General features: G+C 41.8%; 1 protein-coding gene across 1 annotated transcript in view; it reads left to right on the forward strand.

Annotated features, from left to right (window-relative positions):
* LOC116058048 (transcription factor COE1-like) overlaps positions 1–12,500 on the forward strand; it is a 151,596-nt gene that overhangs the window by 129,611 nt on the left and 9,485 nt on the right. Inside the window, exons 7-8 of the mRNA XM_036006221.1 lie at positions 828–909; positions 1,832–1,949. Coding sequence (XP_035862114.1) covers positions 828–909; positions 1,832–1,949 — 200 coding nt within the window. The remainder of the gene's footprint in view (positions 1–827; positions 910–1,831; positions 1,950–12,500) is intronic.

The following is a 12,500-nucleotide window of genomic DNA, read 5'->3' on the forward strand; positions in this document are numbered from 1 at the left end:
AGTCACCCCTGATGGATTTGAACAAATCCAATCCACGAATCCAGGAATCGGATGATATATACCTTCTGCAAATCCTTCTTGCTGCAGCCATTAAGGGTAACACTGTAAATTGGCTGAAGCCCACTGTTCCAACATTTCAGTGGTGGAAGGAGCGTGTGTGTGTCTGTGTGTGTGTGTGTGTGTCTGTGTCTGTGTCTGTGTGTGTGTGTGTGTGTGTGTGTGTGTGTCTGTGTGTGTGTGTGTGTGTGTGTGTGTGTGTGTGTGTGTGTGTGTCTGTGTGTGTGTGTGTGTGTGTGTGTGTGTCTGTGTGCGTGTGCATGCGTGTGTGTCTGTGTGTGTGTCTGTGTGCGTTCGTGCTTGTGTGTGTGTCTGTGTGTCTGTGTGTGTGTGTGTGCGTGCATGTGCGTGCATGCGTGTGTGTGTGTGTGTGTGTGTGTGTGTGTGTGTGTGTCTGTGCCTGTGTTTGTGTGCGTGTTTGTATATATATATATATATATATATATATATATATATATATATATATACAACTTCTGTTCAACTGGGATCTCCTGACTTTAGGAATCCCTTTCACAGAGAATACATCTCAGCGGTTCACTGTCAGTAACAAACTGCCTGCTGTCCTCTGCTGAAGTACGTCTTAGGACGACTAACTATGGATAGTTGATTTGTGGACGTAGAAGCGGGAGACTGACTCTGTGTGGATGTAAAATGAGCGTCAACCTGAGCCCGACTTCCTTCTCCTGCAGAGCTTGTTTTTTCTGATCCTGGATCAGCGTCTCTCATCCCTCTGTCTGTCTGTCTGTCTGTCTGTCTGTCTGTCTCTGCAGATTCTTCCTCAAGTTCTTCCTCAAGTGCAATCAGAACTGTTTGAAAAATGCAGGAAACCCCCGAGACATGAGGCGGTTCCAGGTAAGAGACACACCTGGGACACCTGGGACACACATGGGACACACCTGGGACAGACATGGGACACACCTGGGACACACCTGGGACACCTGGGACACACCTGGGACACCTGGGACACACATGGGACACCTGGGACACCTGGGACACACATGGGACACCTGGGACACACATGGGACACCTGGGACACACATGGGACACCTGGGACACACCTGGGACACACCTGGGACAACTGGGACACATGGGACACCTAGGACACACCTGGGACACACCTGGGACACACCTGGGACACACCTGGGACAACTGGGACACACATGGGACACCTAGGACACACCTGGGACACACCTGGGACACCTGGGACACAACGGGACTTCACTTATCCATGAGTCATTCTTCAGTGACCCTGACATGTGTGTGTGTGTGTGTGTGTGTGTGTGTGTGTGTGTGTGTGTGTGTGTGTGTGTGTGTCTGCATGCGTGTGTCTGCGTGTATGTGTGTATGTGCGTGTGTGTGTGTCTCTGACTGTGTGTGTGTGTGTGTCTATGACTGTGTGTGTGTGTGTGTGTGTGTGTGTGAGTCTGTGACTGTGTGTGTGTGTGTGTGTGTGTGTGTGTGTGTGTACGTGCGTGTGTGCATGCGTGTTTGTGCGTGCATATCTGTGTGTGTGTCTGCGTGCATGTTTCTGCATGTGTCTGTGTGTGCGCATGAGTGTATGTGCGTGTGTGTGTGTGTGTGTCTGCACATGTGTGTGTGTGTGTGTGTGTGCCTGCACGTGTGTGTGTGTGTGTGTGTGTGTGTGTACGTGCGTGTGTGTGTGTGTGTGCACGTGCATGTTTCTGCATTTGTGTGTGTGTGTGTGTGCGCGTGTGTGTGTGTGCGTGTGTGTGTGTGTGTGTGTGTGTGTGTGTGTGTGTGTGTGTGTGTGCAGGTGGTTGTCTCCACTACGGTCAACGTGGACGGTCACGTGCTGGCGGTGTCAGACAACATGTTCGTCCACAACAACTCCAAACATGGCCGCCGCGCCCGGCGCCTGGACCCCTCTGAAGGTGACACGTTGCTACGAGACAAACTCACGGCAGCATTTAGACATCGTCCTACATCCCTGAGTCTGTCTTCATAAGTAGTAAACACGTAGAAACACACAGAGGAAAGCTCTAAATGTTCCTTTTCGATTCCACAAAATAACTCGATAAAGTAATCTGACCGCGAGATGAAGAGTCTTAGCTGGCGTCCTCCTGGAAATGTTCATGTTTTTTTCAGACAAATAGTCAGAAGGCATCTAAAGTAACAACCCAGTCTCACGGCAGTTTGTGTAAATGTCACGTTATTTTTAATCTATTGATAGGTGTTCACGGGGACGTTTTTCTCGTTTTTTACGTGGTGGCCAACACGAAATACCCTACGGGGAAAGGACGCCTCACACGCCGGGAGACGGCCGCGGGGGACGCGCGACAATAACGGGACGGTTGTGATTAGGAAGACTACGGGAAACTAAACGCCACACGCGGGACGCGATCCCCGCTCGCCCAGGTGAAAGTCCTGTGTTGTTTTTCAGCTCTTTATACTACTCCCTACCGTTTCTGTGCTGTGGCCACGAAATATGCTTCCCTTTGAAATATATCACTTCACATTTTCATGCTGGCCACCACGTAAAAAACGAGAGAAACGTCTCCGTGAACACGTATCAATAGATTAAAAATAACGTGACATTTACACAAACTGCCGTGAGACTGGGCTGAAAGTAAAGACGCAGTGAAGGAATTGAAAGAAAGAAGATCTGAGCAGGGCCGGCCAGCGGCGTAGAGGCAAAGAAGGTCAAGACATCGTGTAAAAAAACAGAAAAAAGTGATAACGACGGCTGAAATCTGGCCTAGGACCACAAAGGAGTTAGGGGGGAAACGTAGGAAAAATGACAAAAAAAAAGACAAATTAAACGAGAAAAATGTCAAAAGAAAGTGATGAAAAAGTCTGAAAAAAAGACAAAAAAAAGACAAATTAAATGAGAAAAATGTCAAAACTAAGTGATGAAAAAGTCAGACAAAACGACAAAAAAAAAGATAAAAAAAAAGACAAATTAAACGAGAAAAATGTCAAAACTAAGTGACAAAAACGTCAGACAAAACGACAAAAAAAAAGACAAAAAAAAGACAAATTAAACGAGAAAAATGTCAAAACTAAGTGATGAAAAAGTCTGAAAAAAAGACAAAAAAAATGTCAAAACTAAGTGACAAAAACGTCAGACAAAACGACAAAAAAAATGACAGAAAAGTGGTAAATAATTAGAGAGAAAGTGACAAAAACGTTGGGCAAAAAAGCAATGAAAAACATAGAAAAATATAGAAAAACATAGAAGAAAGTGGAAAACTAATCTTGCCTTGCTGTGGATATGGAGATGAAGATTCTTAGCTTACGTCCTCCTGGAAATGTTCATGTTTTTTTTATATATATTTCAGACAAATACTAAATGTCATAAAGTCAGAAGGCAGCTAAAGTAAAGACGCAGTGAAGGAATTGAAAGAAAGAAGATCTGAGCAGGGCCGGCCAGCGGCGTAGAGGCAAAGAAGGTCAAGAAAAGTTCTAGATAATACGGGGAGAAAGTCGGACAAAAACGACCTAAAACGTTTTTAAAAAAAAGTCAGAAAAAGTGACAAAACTGTTGAAAAATATCAGTGCGAAATAAGTGTCAAAAAAGTTGCAGAAAAGCAACAAATTATTGGAAAAACTAATAAAACGTAAAACGTCCATGAATGCGTCAAAAACAGCGAATAAAAAGCACAATTACATCGGGGAAAAAAACAGAAAAAAGTGATAACGACGGCTGAAATCTTGTCTAGGACCACAAAGGAGTTAGGGGGGGAAACGTAGGAAAAACGACAAAAAAAAAGACAAATTAAACGAGAAAAATGTCAAAACTAAGTGATGAAAACGTCAGACAAAAAGACAAAAAAAAAGACATATTAAACGAGAAAAATGTCAAAACTAAGTGACGAAAAAGTCAGACAAAAAGACAAAAAAAAGACAAATTAAACGAGAAAAATGTCAAAACTAAGTGACGAAAAAGTCAGACAAAAAGACAAAAAAAAGACAAATTAAACGAGAAAAATGTCAAAATAAAGTGATGAAAAAGTCTGAAAAAAAGACAAAAAAAAGACAAATTAAACGAGAAAAATCTCAAAACAAAGTGATAAAAAAGACAAAAAAAAGACAAATTAAACGAGAAAAATGTCAAAATAAAGTGACAAAAACGTCAGACAAAACGACAAAAAAAAAAACGACAAAAAAGTGGCGAATAATTAGAGAGAAAGTGACAAAAACAGTGAAAAAAGCAATGAAAAATATAGAAGAAAGTGGAAACCTAATCTTGCCTAGGGCCCCAAATGAGGTAGTGGCGCTGTGGATACGGAGATGACGGCGTGCCGGAGGAGAAGGAGGTCACGTGTTATCTGACATCATCAAAAATCAGATGGACAAATTCAGGATTTAAAGAAGGAAAGAGAGAAAGAAGAATGGTTTCAGGAAAAGAGGATTTAAGAAACAAAAAGATATGAGCAGGGCCGGCCAGCGGCGTGGAGGCAAATGCTCGGGGAGGGGGGGGAGTGTATATATATATATATATATATATATATATATATATATATATATATATATATATATATACGCACTCCCCCTCCCCGAGCATATATATATACACATACATTGTTCAGGGACTCTATCAAATATTACCGTTCCAGGTTCCCTCTATTAGCGGACTAAATGTTCTTCTCCTAAAAGCCTTCGTGTTCCTGCTGGACGTCCCGCGCCGGCGGAAAACAAACGCTCCCTTCTTTCCAGCGTCTGCAGCGAGCAAATAAAGAACTGCATCACTGGCGTATAAACTTCACACGATGAAACTGGACTCTGAGAGCCGGCGCTCAGCGGTAACATTTCCTCTGTTGTACGTTGTAAACTTTAATACCACTCTGCCCCGTCCCCGCGCTAATAAGACCCTCGGGCCTCGCCGCGGCGATGACATAAGTCTCTCGATTGAATAGGCGCGCTCGGAGTGCCAGACGGGCGGGGCTTAGCGTCCTCCGGTGCCCGTCAGGAAAGACGTGGGTCTGCAGGAGACTTAAACAAAGATCCATATATCTTCCAACTCTCTCTGCAGTTTCCAGCCTGGACTCTATGTTCCTATGTTTCTGTGTCTAAGTGACTGATGGGAACAACCATCTCTGACATTGGTCCAGTATTAAGAGAGATCTCTGCAGTCGGCAGCTGAGAAACAAGCTACAATGTAAGTTAATAGGACAATTGTGCAGCTTGTATTTACCTTCACTAAAGTGCTTGTGTTGCCGCTGACAGACTCAGATTATTATTCTAAGTGTCTGACAACATTATGGAAAGGATTTCGAAGGAGGTCGACCTTTCTGTTAAAGAGTAAGATCCTTTTTTTAAACATAAAATCATCCGGGAAATTGCATTCGCTAAACCCACCAGACTCCATGTAAATAATCGGTCATTTTATCATCGTAAAATACACTTCATTCCAAGTCGACAGAAACATAATAAAACTATGAAAAGCCATTTTGGGTCGTCTTTCCACTTTAACCAACCATCACAACTCTAGTTTTGGTTGAAATAAACACATAGTTTACTGATTTACATGTGAAAATATGTTGGCTCTATACACGCTAAAAGTATTGCTTTTTTAAATGGAGTCTGGTGGGTTTAGCTCTAGTGACTTCAGAGCTGTTTCTGGTTAAATAGAAAGGTCTTAAAGATGTTTTAAAGGTCTATCTCTGTAGGATCCTTTCCATAATGTTGTCAGACACTTAGAATAATAATCTGAGCCTGTCAGCGACATAAACAGAACTTTTCGTGGACCAAATTCGATTCGATTCATTCCTTGTGCAGCGCTAACGCTGAGGCTGTTGCCTCCAGTCAGACATTCTCTCTGTCCCATCTCTCAAATCCCCAAACGACTTCTTCTGCAGTTCCCCTCAACTTTGTTTTTAAAGTTTGAGTCTCTTCCCGGAGACATTGTGTAACTTGTGCGCTTGTTTTAACCTACTTGGAACACCAGCCTGGTGGGGCTTACAGCCGGGGGGGCATCCAATAACATCTCAGAGACAAACAAAGTAGAACAAACCAACTTTGCACTTCTGTCTGAACTTCCACACTCTTGTGATGTGGTCTTAGCCGAGCCCTTCCCACCCCTCTGGGACGTACAGCAGAGTAAAACAAACCCTTAAAACAAGTTGGAAAACTCTGCTGTGTTTGCTCTGCAGGCTCCCCAAACTAAAAAAAAACATTTGAGGTTTCTCCAGGAGAGACGGTGTAACTGGTGTGCTTGTTTTATCCAGCTGGGAACACCAGATGGGCAGGGCTTACAGTATCAGGGCATCAGATCAAACTACACAGTCACAGAAAGGTTGACTAAAGAGACTCAATGTTTCCGTCCTGAGAGCTGAACCTCGACAGAGTTTTCCACCAGTCAGACTTTAAGAGTCTTCCTGTCCTGTCCCCCTATCCTCTCTGTCCCCTCCCAAATGATGCCCTTCTGCAGTTCCCCTCGACTTACAACGGCGACAAAAAGGTCTACAAAAGGTGACGAAAATGTCTAAAAAAGGCGACAAAAAGGTGACAAAAACGTCTACAAAAAGGCGACAAAAAGGTGACAAAAAAGGCAACGAAAATATCTAAAAAAGGTGACAAAAATGTCAAAAAAAGGTGACAAAAAAGGCAACAAAAATGTCTACAAAAGGCGACAAAAAGGCGACAAAAAGGTCTACAAAAGGTGACAAAAATGTCTAAAAAAGGCGACAAAAGGGCGACAAAAAAGGCGACAAAAATATCTAAAAAATGTGACAAAAAAGGCAACAAAAAGGTCTACAAAAAGTGACAAAAATGTCTACCTAAGGCGACAAAAAGGCAACAAAAAAGAGACAAAAAGGCGACAAAAAAGACGACAAAAATGTCTTCAAAAGGCGACAAAAATGTCAAAAAAAGGTGACAAAAAGGTGACAAAAATATCTAAAAAATGTGACAAAAAAGGCAACAAAAAGGTCTACAAAAGGTGACAAAAATGTCTACCTAAGGCGACAAAAAGGCGACAAAAAGGCGACAAAAAAGACGACAAAAATGTCTTCAAAAGGCGACAAAAAGGTGACAAAAAAGGCAACGAAAATATCTAAAAAAGGTGACAAAAATGTCAAAAAAAGGCGACAAAAAGGTGACAAAAATATCAAAAAAATGTATCAAAAAAGGCAACAAATAGATCTACAAAAAGTGACAAATATGTCTACCTAAGGCGACAAAAAGGCGACAAAAAAGACGACAAAAATGTCTACAAAAGGCAACAAAAAGACGACAAAAATGTCTACAAAAGGCAACAATAAGACGACAAAAATGTCTACAAAAGGCAACAAAAAGACGACAAAAATGTCTACAAAAGGCAACAAAAAGACGACAAAAATATCAAAAAAATGTGTCAAAAAAGGCAACAAAAATATCTAAAAAAGGTGACAAAAATGTCAAAAAAAGGCGACAAAAAGGTAACAAAAATATCAAAAAAATGTATCAAAAAAGGCAACAAATAGGTCTACAAAAAGTGACAAAAATGTCTACCTAAGGCGACAAAAAGGCGACAAAAATGTCTACAAAAGGCGACAAAAAGACGACAAAAATATCAAAAAAATGTGACAAAAAAGGCAACAAAAAGGTCTACAAAAGGTGACAAAAATGTCTACCTAAGGCGACAAAAATATCTACAGAAAGTGACAAAAAAGGCAACGAAAATATCTTAAAAAGGCGAGAGCAGCGTGTAAAAGCGAGCCCTTCTGCCGTTCCCCTGGACTTGTCTTAAAGTTTGGAGGCTCCTCCAGGAGAGACGGTGGAACTGACCGACCCCTGAACAGCAGACAGGAAGTACCAGATCAAACTTCCTGCCACAGAAAAGTCCACTAAACTGTCTTCTGTCTTCAGGACGCTCATGGTTTCCGTCCTGAGGGGTAAACCTCCCCGTTGTGAAACCAACCCTAAAACAAGGCGCCACCAGTCAGACGTTTCCAGGAGCAGACGATGTCATAGTCTCGTTTGGTTTAACCTACTTGCAGCACCAGGCGGGGCGGGTGGTGTTTAGTGGATCAAAGAGAAAGCTGAGTAAGCTGACCTCCCGTGATTCCCCCCCCCCACCCCCACCCCCACTTCCCCCACGTCCAGAGGGATAAAACAAACGCTATTTGACACGGATATGTCGTTCACGGAGCTGAGAAAGTTCTCCTTTTCTCACCTGAGAGACGAGTCGGCACTCAAACACTCATGTGGAGAATCGTTCCCGCTCGCCGGGCGCCGGACGGACCGTACGGTCTTACACTATATACAGAAAAAAGGCAACTAAAACGTCTAAAAAAGACGCCAAAAACGTCTAAAAAGAGACGCCAAAAACGTCTAAAAAAAGACGCTAAAAACGTCTAAAAAATACGCCAAAAACGTCTAAAAAGAGACGCCAAAAACGTCTAAAAAAAGACGCCAAAAACGTCTAAAAAAGAGACGCCAAAAACGTCTAAAAAAAGACGCCAAAAACGTCTAAAAAGAGACGCCAAAAACGTCTAAAAAGAGACGCCAAAAACGTCTAAAAAAATACCCCAAAAACGCCTAAAAAAGGTGCAAAAAACGTCTAAAAAAAGACGCCAAAAAGGCATGTAAAAAAGGCAACTAAAATGTCTAAAAAAGACGAGAAAACAGGCAAAAAAACGTCTACAAAAGGCAAAAAAACTCGTAAAAAAAGGCGCCAAAAAGGCGACAAAACATCTACAAAATAGAACAAAAAGGCAACAAAAATAAAAACTACACTACACTATATATAGAAAGAAGTGCTGCTCGCAGGGCGGCGGGCGGACCGTACGGTGTCCTGCAGGGGCCCAACGAGGGGGGGAGGGGGGGAGGGGGGGCGTTGTTTACCAGACGGCGCCGTATCTCAGCCCGCGGAGGGGAAGCTCGCGGCCTTTCATCTCACCCAGACTGGGATGTCTTCACAGGCGATAAGAAAGCCCCGACAGCTGCTGCTGCCTTTGTCACCAACCCTCAGCCCTCAAAGTTTCCCTCGCCTGCTCCTCGCCTTTGTGCTTCTCCGTTAGTTTCCACCGACACGCCCGCTCCTCAGACCCATCGGACGGTTTGTTTACCGCTGCGGCAGACGGGGGAAATTAATAAGGAGATGACAATGATGGAGTCCTCGGGGCGGAGAGAGCGTTCAGGGCTTTCTGTTCTTTCATCTGGAAACTCAGAGACACTTTCAGAAAAGTTGATGCTGCTGCAACCAGAGAGGGCAACGACGATCAAAAGATGGAGTCCCTGAACGCAGCTCTCACATCTGATCATGTAGTAAACTAAAGGAAACTCCGGAACCTGCTACGGTGCAACTTGGAAAAACGTCTAAAAAAGGCGACAAGAAAAGGTTGACAAAAAGGCGACAAAAAGGTCTAAAAAAAGGCGACAAAACAGGCAAAAAAGTCAAGAAAGGTGCCAAAAAAGGTTGACAAAAAGGCGACAAAAAAGGTCTAAAACAGGCGACAAAAAGGTCTAAAACAGGCGACAACAACGTCTACAAAAAGGCGACAAAAACGTCTAAAAAATGTGACGAAAAGGCGACATATACGTCTAAGAGAGGTGCCAAAAAAGGTTGCCAAAAGCTTTAATCTGCATCTTAACATCCCCTCCACAGTGTAACCTTCCTCTGCTGATAGAGGGGGGGACCTGGAACGGTAATGTTTGATAGAGTCCCTGAACGCAGCTCGGTAATGTTTGATAGAGTCCCTGAACGCAGCTCTTACATCTCATCACATAGTAAACAAAGGAAACTCTCAAACCTGCAACGGTACAACTTGGAAAAAAGTCTACAAAATGGCGACAAAAAGGTCTACAACAGGCGACAAAAAGGTCTACAAAAGGTGACAAAAAGGTCTACAAAAGGTGACAAAACAGGCAAAAAAACGTCAAGAAAGGTGCCAAAAAAGGTTGACAAAAAGGCGACAAAAAAGTCTAAAACAGGCGACAAAAACGTCAAAAAAATGTGACAAAACAGGCAAAAAAACATCTAAAAAAAGGCGACAAAAAGGTCTAAAACAGGCGACAAAAAGGTCTAAAACAGGCGACAAAAACGTCAAAAAAAATGTGACAAAACAGGCAAAAAAACATCTAAAAAAAGGCGACAAAAAAGTCTAAAACAGGCGACAAAAAAGTCTAAAAAATGTGACAAAACAGGCAAAAAAACATCTAAAAAAAGGCGACAAAAAGGTCTAAAACAGGCGACAAAAAACGTCTAAAAAATGTGACAAAACAGGCAAAAAAACATCTAAAAAAAGGCGACAAAAAAGTCTAAAACAGGCGACAAAAACGTCTAAAAAATGTGACAAAACAGGCAAAAAAACATCTAAAAAAAGGCGACAAAAAGGTCTAAAACAGGCGACAAAAAACGTCTAAAAAATGTGACAAAACAGGCAAAAAAACATCTAAAAACAGGCGACAAAAAAGTCTAAAACAGGCGACAAAAACGTCTAAAAAAAGGCGACAAAAAAGGTCTAAAACAGGCGACAAAACAGGCAAAAAAACGTCTGAAAAAGGCAATAAAAACGTCTAAAAAATGTGACGAAAAGGCGACGTATACGTCTAAGAAAGGTGCCAAAAAATGTCTACAAAAAGGTTGCCAAAGCTTTAATCTGCATCTTAACATCCCCTCCACAGTGTAGCCTTCCTCTGCTGATAGAGGGGGGACCTGGAACAGTAATGTTTGATAGAGTCCCTGAACGCAGCTCGGTAATGTTTGATAGAGTCCCTGAACGCAGCTCTTACATCTCATCACATAGTAAACAAAGGAAACTGACTGGAATACCAAACCATCCTCCCAATAAAGTGTCTCTCTCTCTCTCCGGGAAGACGTTGTAAACGCACGGAGCCCGTCCTCCTGTCTGACTCGACTCGCCAACGGTCTAGTCGCCGTGGAGACGCTGTTTATGTGGAGCCCCTTATCGATCTCTGTGGTATTGGAAAAACCAATCATTTTGCATGTGTTAGTGCATGGACTAACAGGCAGCTGCTGGATCACAGATCTGACTGCAAGCGCTCAGGAGCCAGTCATTAGCTGCCGTTCTGTTAAAGGTCCTACAGCAGACGTTAAAAAGTGAGATTTATAAATATATAGATATAAATACTGAGAAAGTATTAAAACAGAGACATGCACACAGCCCGTAATCACAAACTGTCTTTAAACGCACCGTCAGGACTTCTGCAACGTTGTGATGTCACAACTACACTATATACAGAAAGAAGGCAACAAAAATGTCTAAAAAAAACGACAAAAAAGGCAACAATAACGTCTAAAAAAGACGACAAAAAAGGCGACAATAACGTCTAAAAAAGACGACAAAAAGACGACAAAAAAGGCGACAATAACGTCTAAAAATGTGACAAAACAGGCAAAAAAATGTCTACAAAAGACGACAAAAAGGCGCCGAAAACGTCTAAAAAAGACGACAAAAAGGCGCCGAAAACGTCTAAAAAAGACGACAAAAAGGTTGACAAAAGGGCGACAAAAGCATGTAAAAAAGGCAACTCAAACATCTAAGAAAGATGACAAAAAAGGCGACAAAAACGTCTAAAAAAAGACGACAAAAATGTCTAAAAAAGACGACAAAAAGGCAACAAAAATGTCTAAAAAAGGCGACAAAAACGTCTAAAAAAAGGTGACAAAAATGTCTAAAAAAAGACGACAAAAAGGTTGACAAAAGGGCGACAAAAGCATGTAAAAAAGGCAACTCAAACATCTACAAAATACAACAAAAAGGCAACAAAAATAAAACACAACACTATATATAGAAAGAAGGGCCGGTACAGTCATTCTTTAGAAGAAAGTTGGAATATTTTGAGAATAAAAGTCAATATATATATAACTATATATCTTTAAACATTACACTTATGGCTGAAAATGACAACAGAAATAAACAAGTTTGCAGATTTCACAAATCTCTGCAATTCAAATCAGCCAGCTGTCTACCAGGAAGGATTCTGTTTAACCAGAAACAGCTCTGAAGTCGCTAGCGCCAAACCCACCAGACTCCATTTAAAAAAGCAATACTTTTAGCGTGTATAGAGACAACATATTTTCACATGTAAATCAGTAAACTATGTGTGTATTTCTACCAAAACTAGAGTTGTGATGGTTGGATAAAGTGTAAGGACGACCCAAAACGTGTTTTCATAGTTTTATTTTATTTCTGTCGACTTTTAATGAAGTGTGTTTACGATGCTTAAATGGCTGATTATTTACATGGAGTCTGGTGTGTGTTTCTAACATGTTGTGTGTGTGTGTTTCTAACATGTTGTGTGTGTGTGTTTCTAACATGTTGTGTGTGTGTTTCTAACATGTTGTGTGTGTGTGTGTGTGTGTGTTTCTAACATGTTGTGTGTGTGTGTGTGTTTCTAACATGTTGTGTGTGTGTGTGTTTCTAACATGTTGTGTGTGTGTGATTCTAACATGTTGTGTGTGTGTGTGTGTGTTTCTAACATGTTGTGTGTGTGTGTTTCTAACATGTTGTGTGTGTGTGTGTGTGTTTCTAACA

This window comes from Sander lucioperca, chromosome 1 (genome assembly GCF_008315115.2).
Source record: "Sander lucioperca isolate FBNREF2018 chromosome 1, SLUC_FBN_1.2, whole genome shotgun sequence".
NCBI lineage: Eukaryota > Metazoa > Chordata > Actinopteri > Perciformes > Percidae > Sander > Sander lucioperca.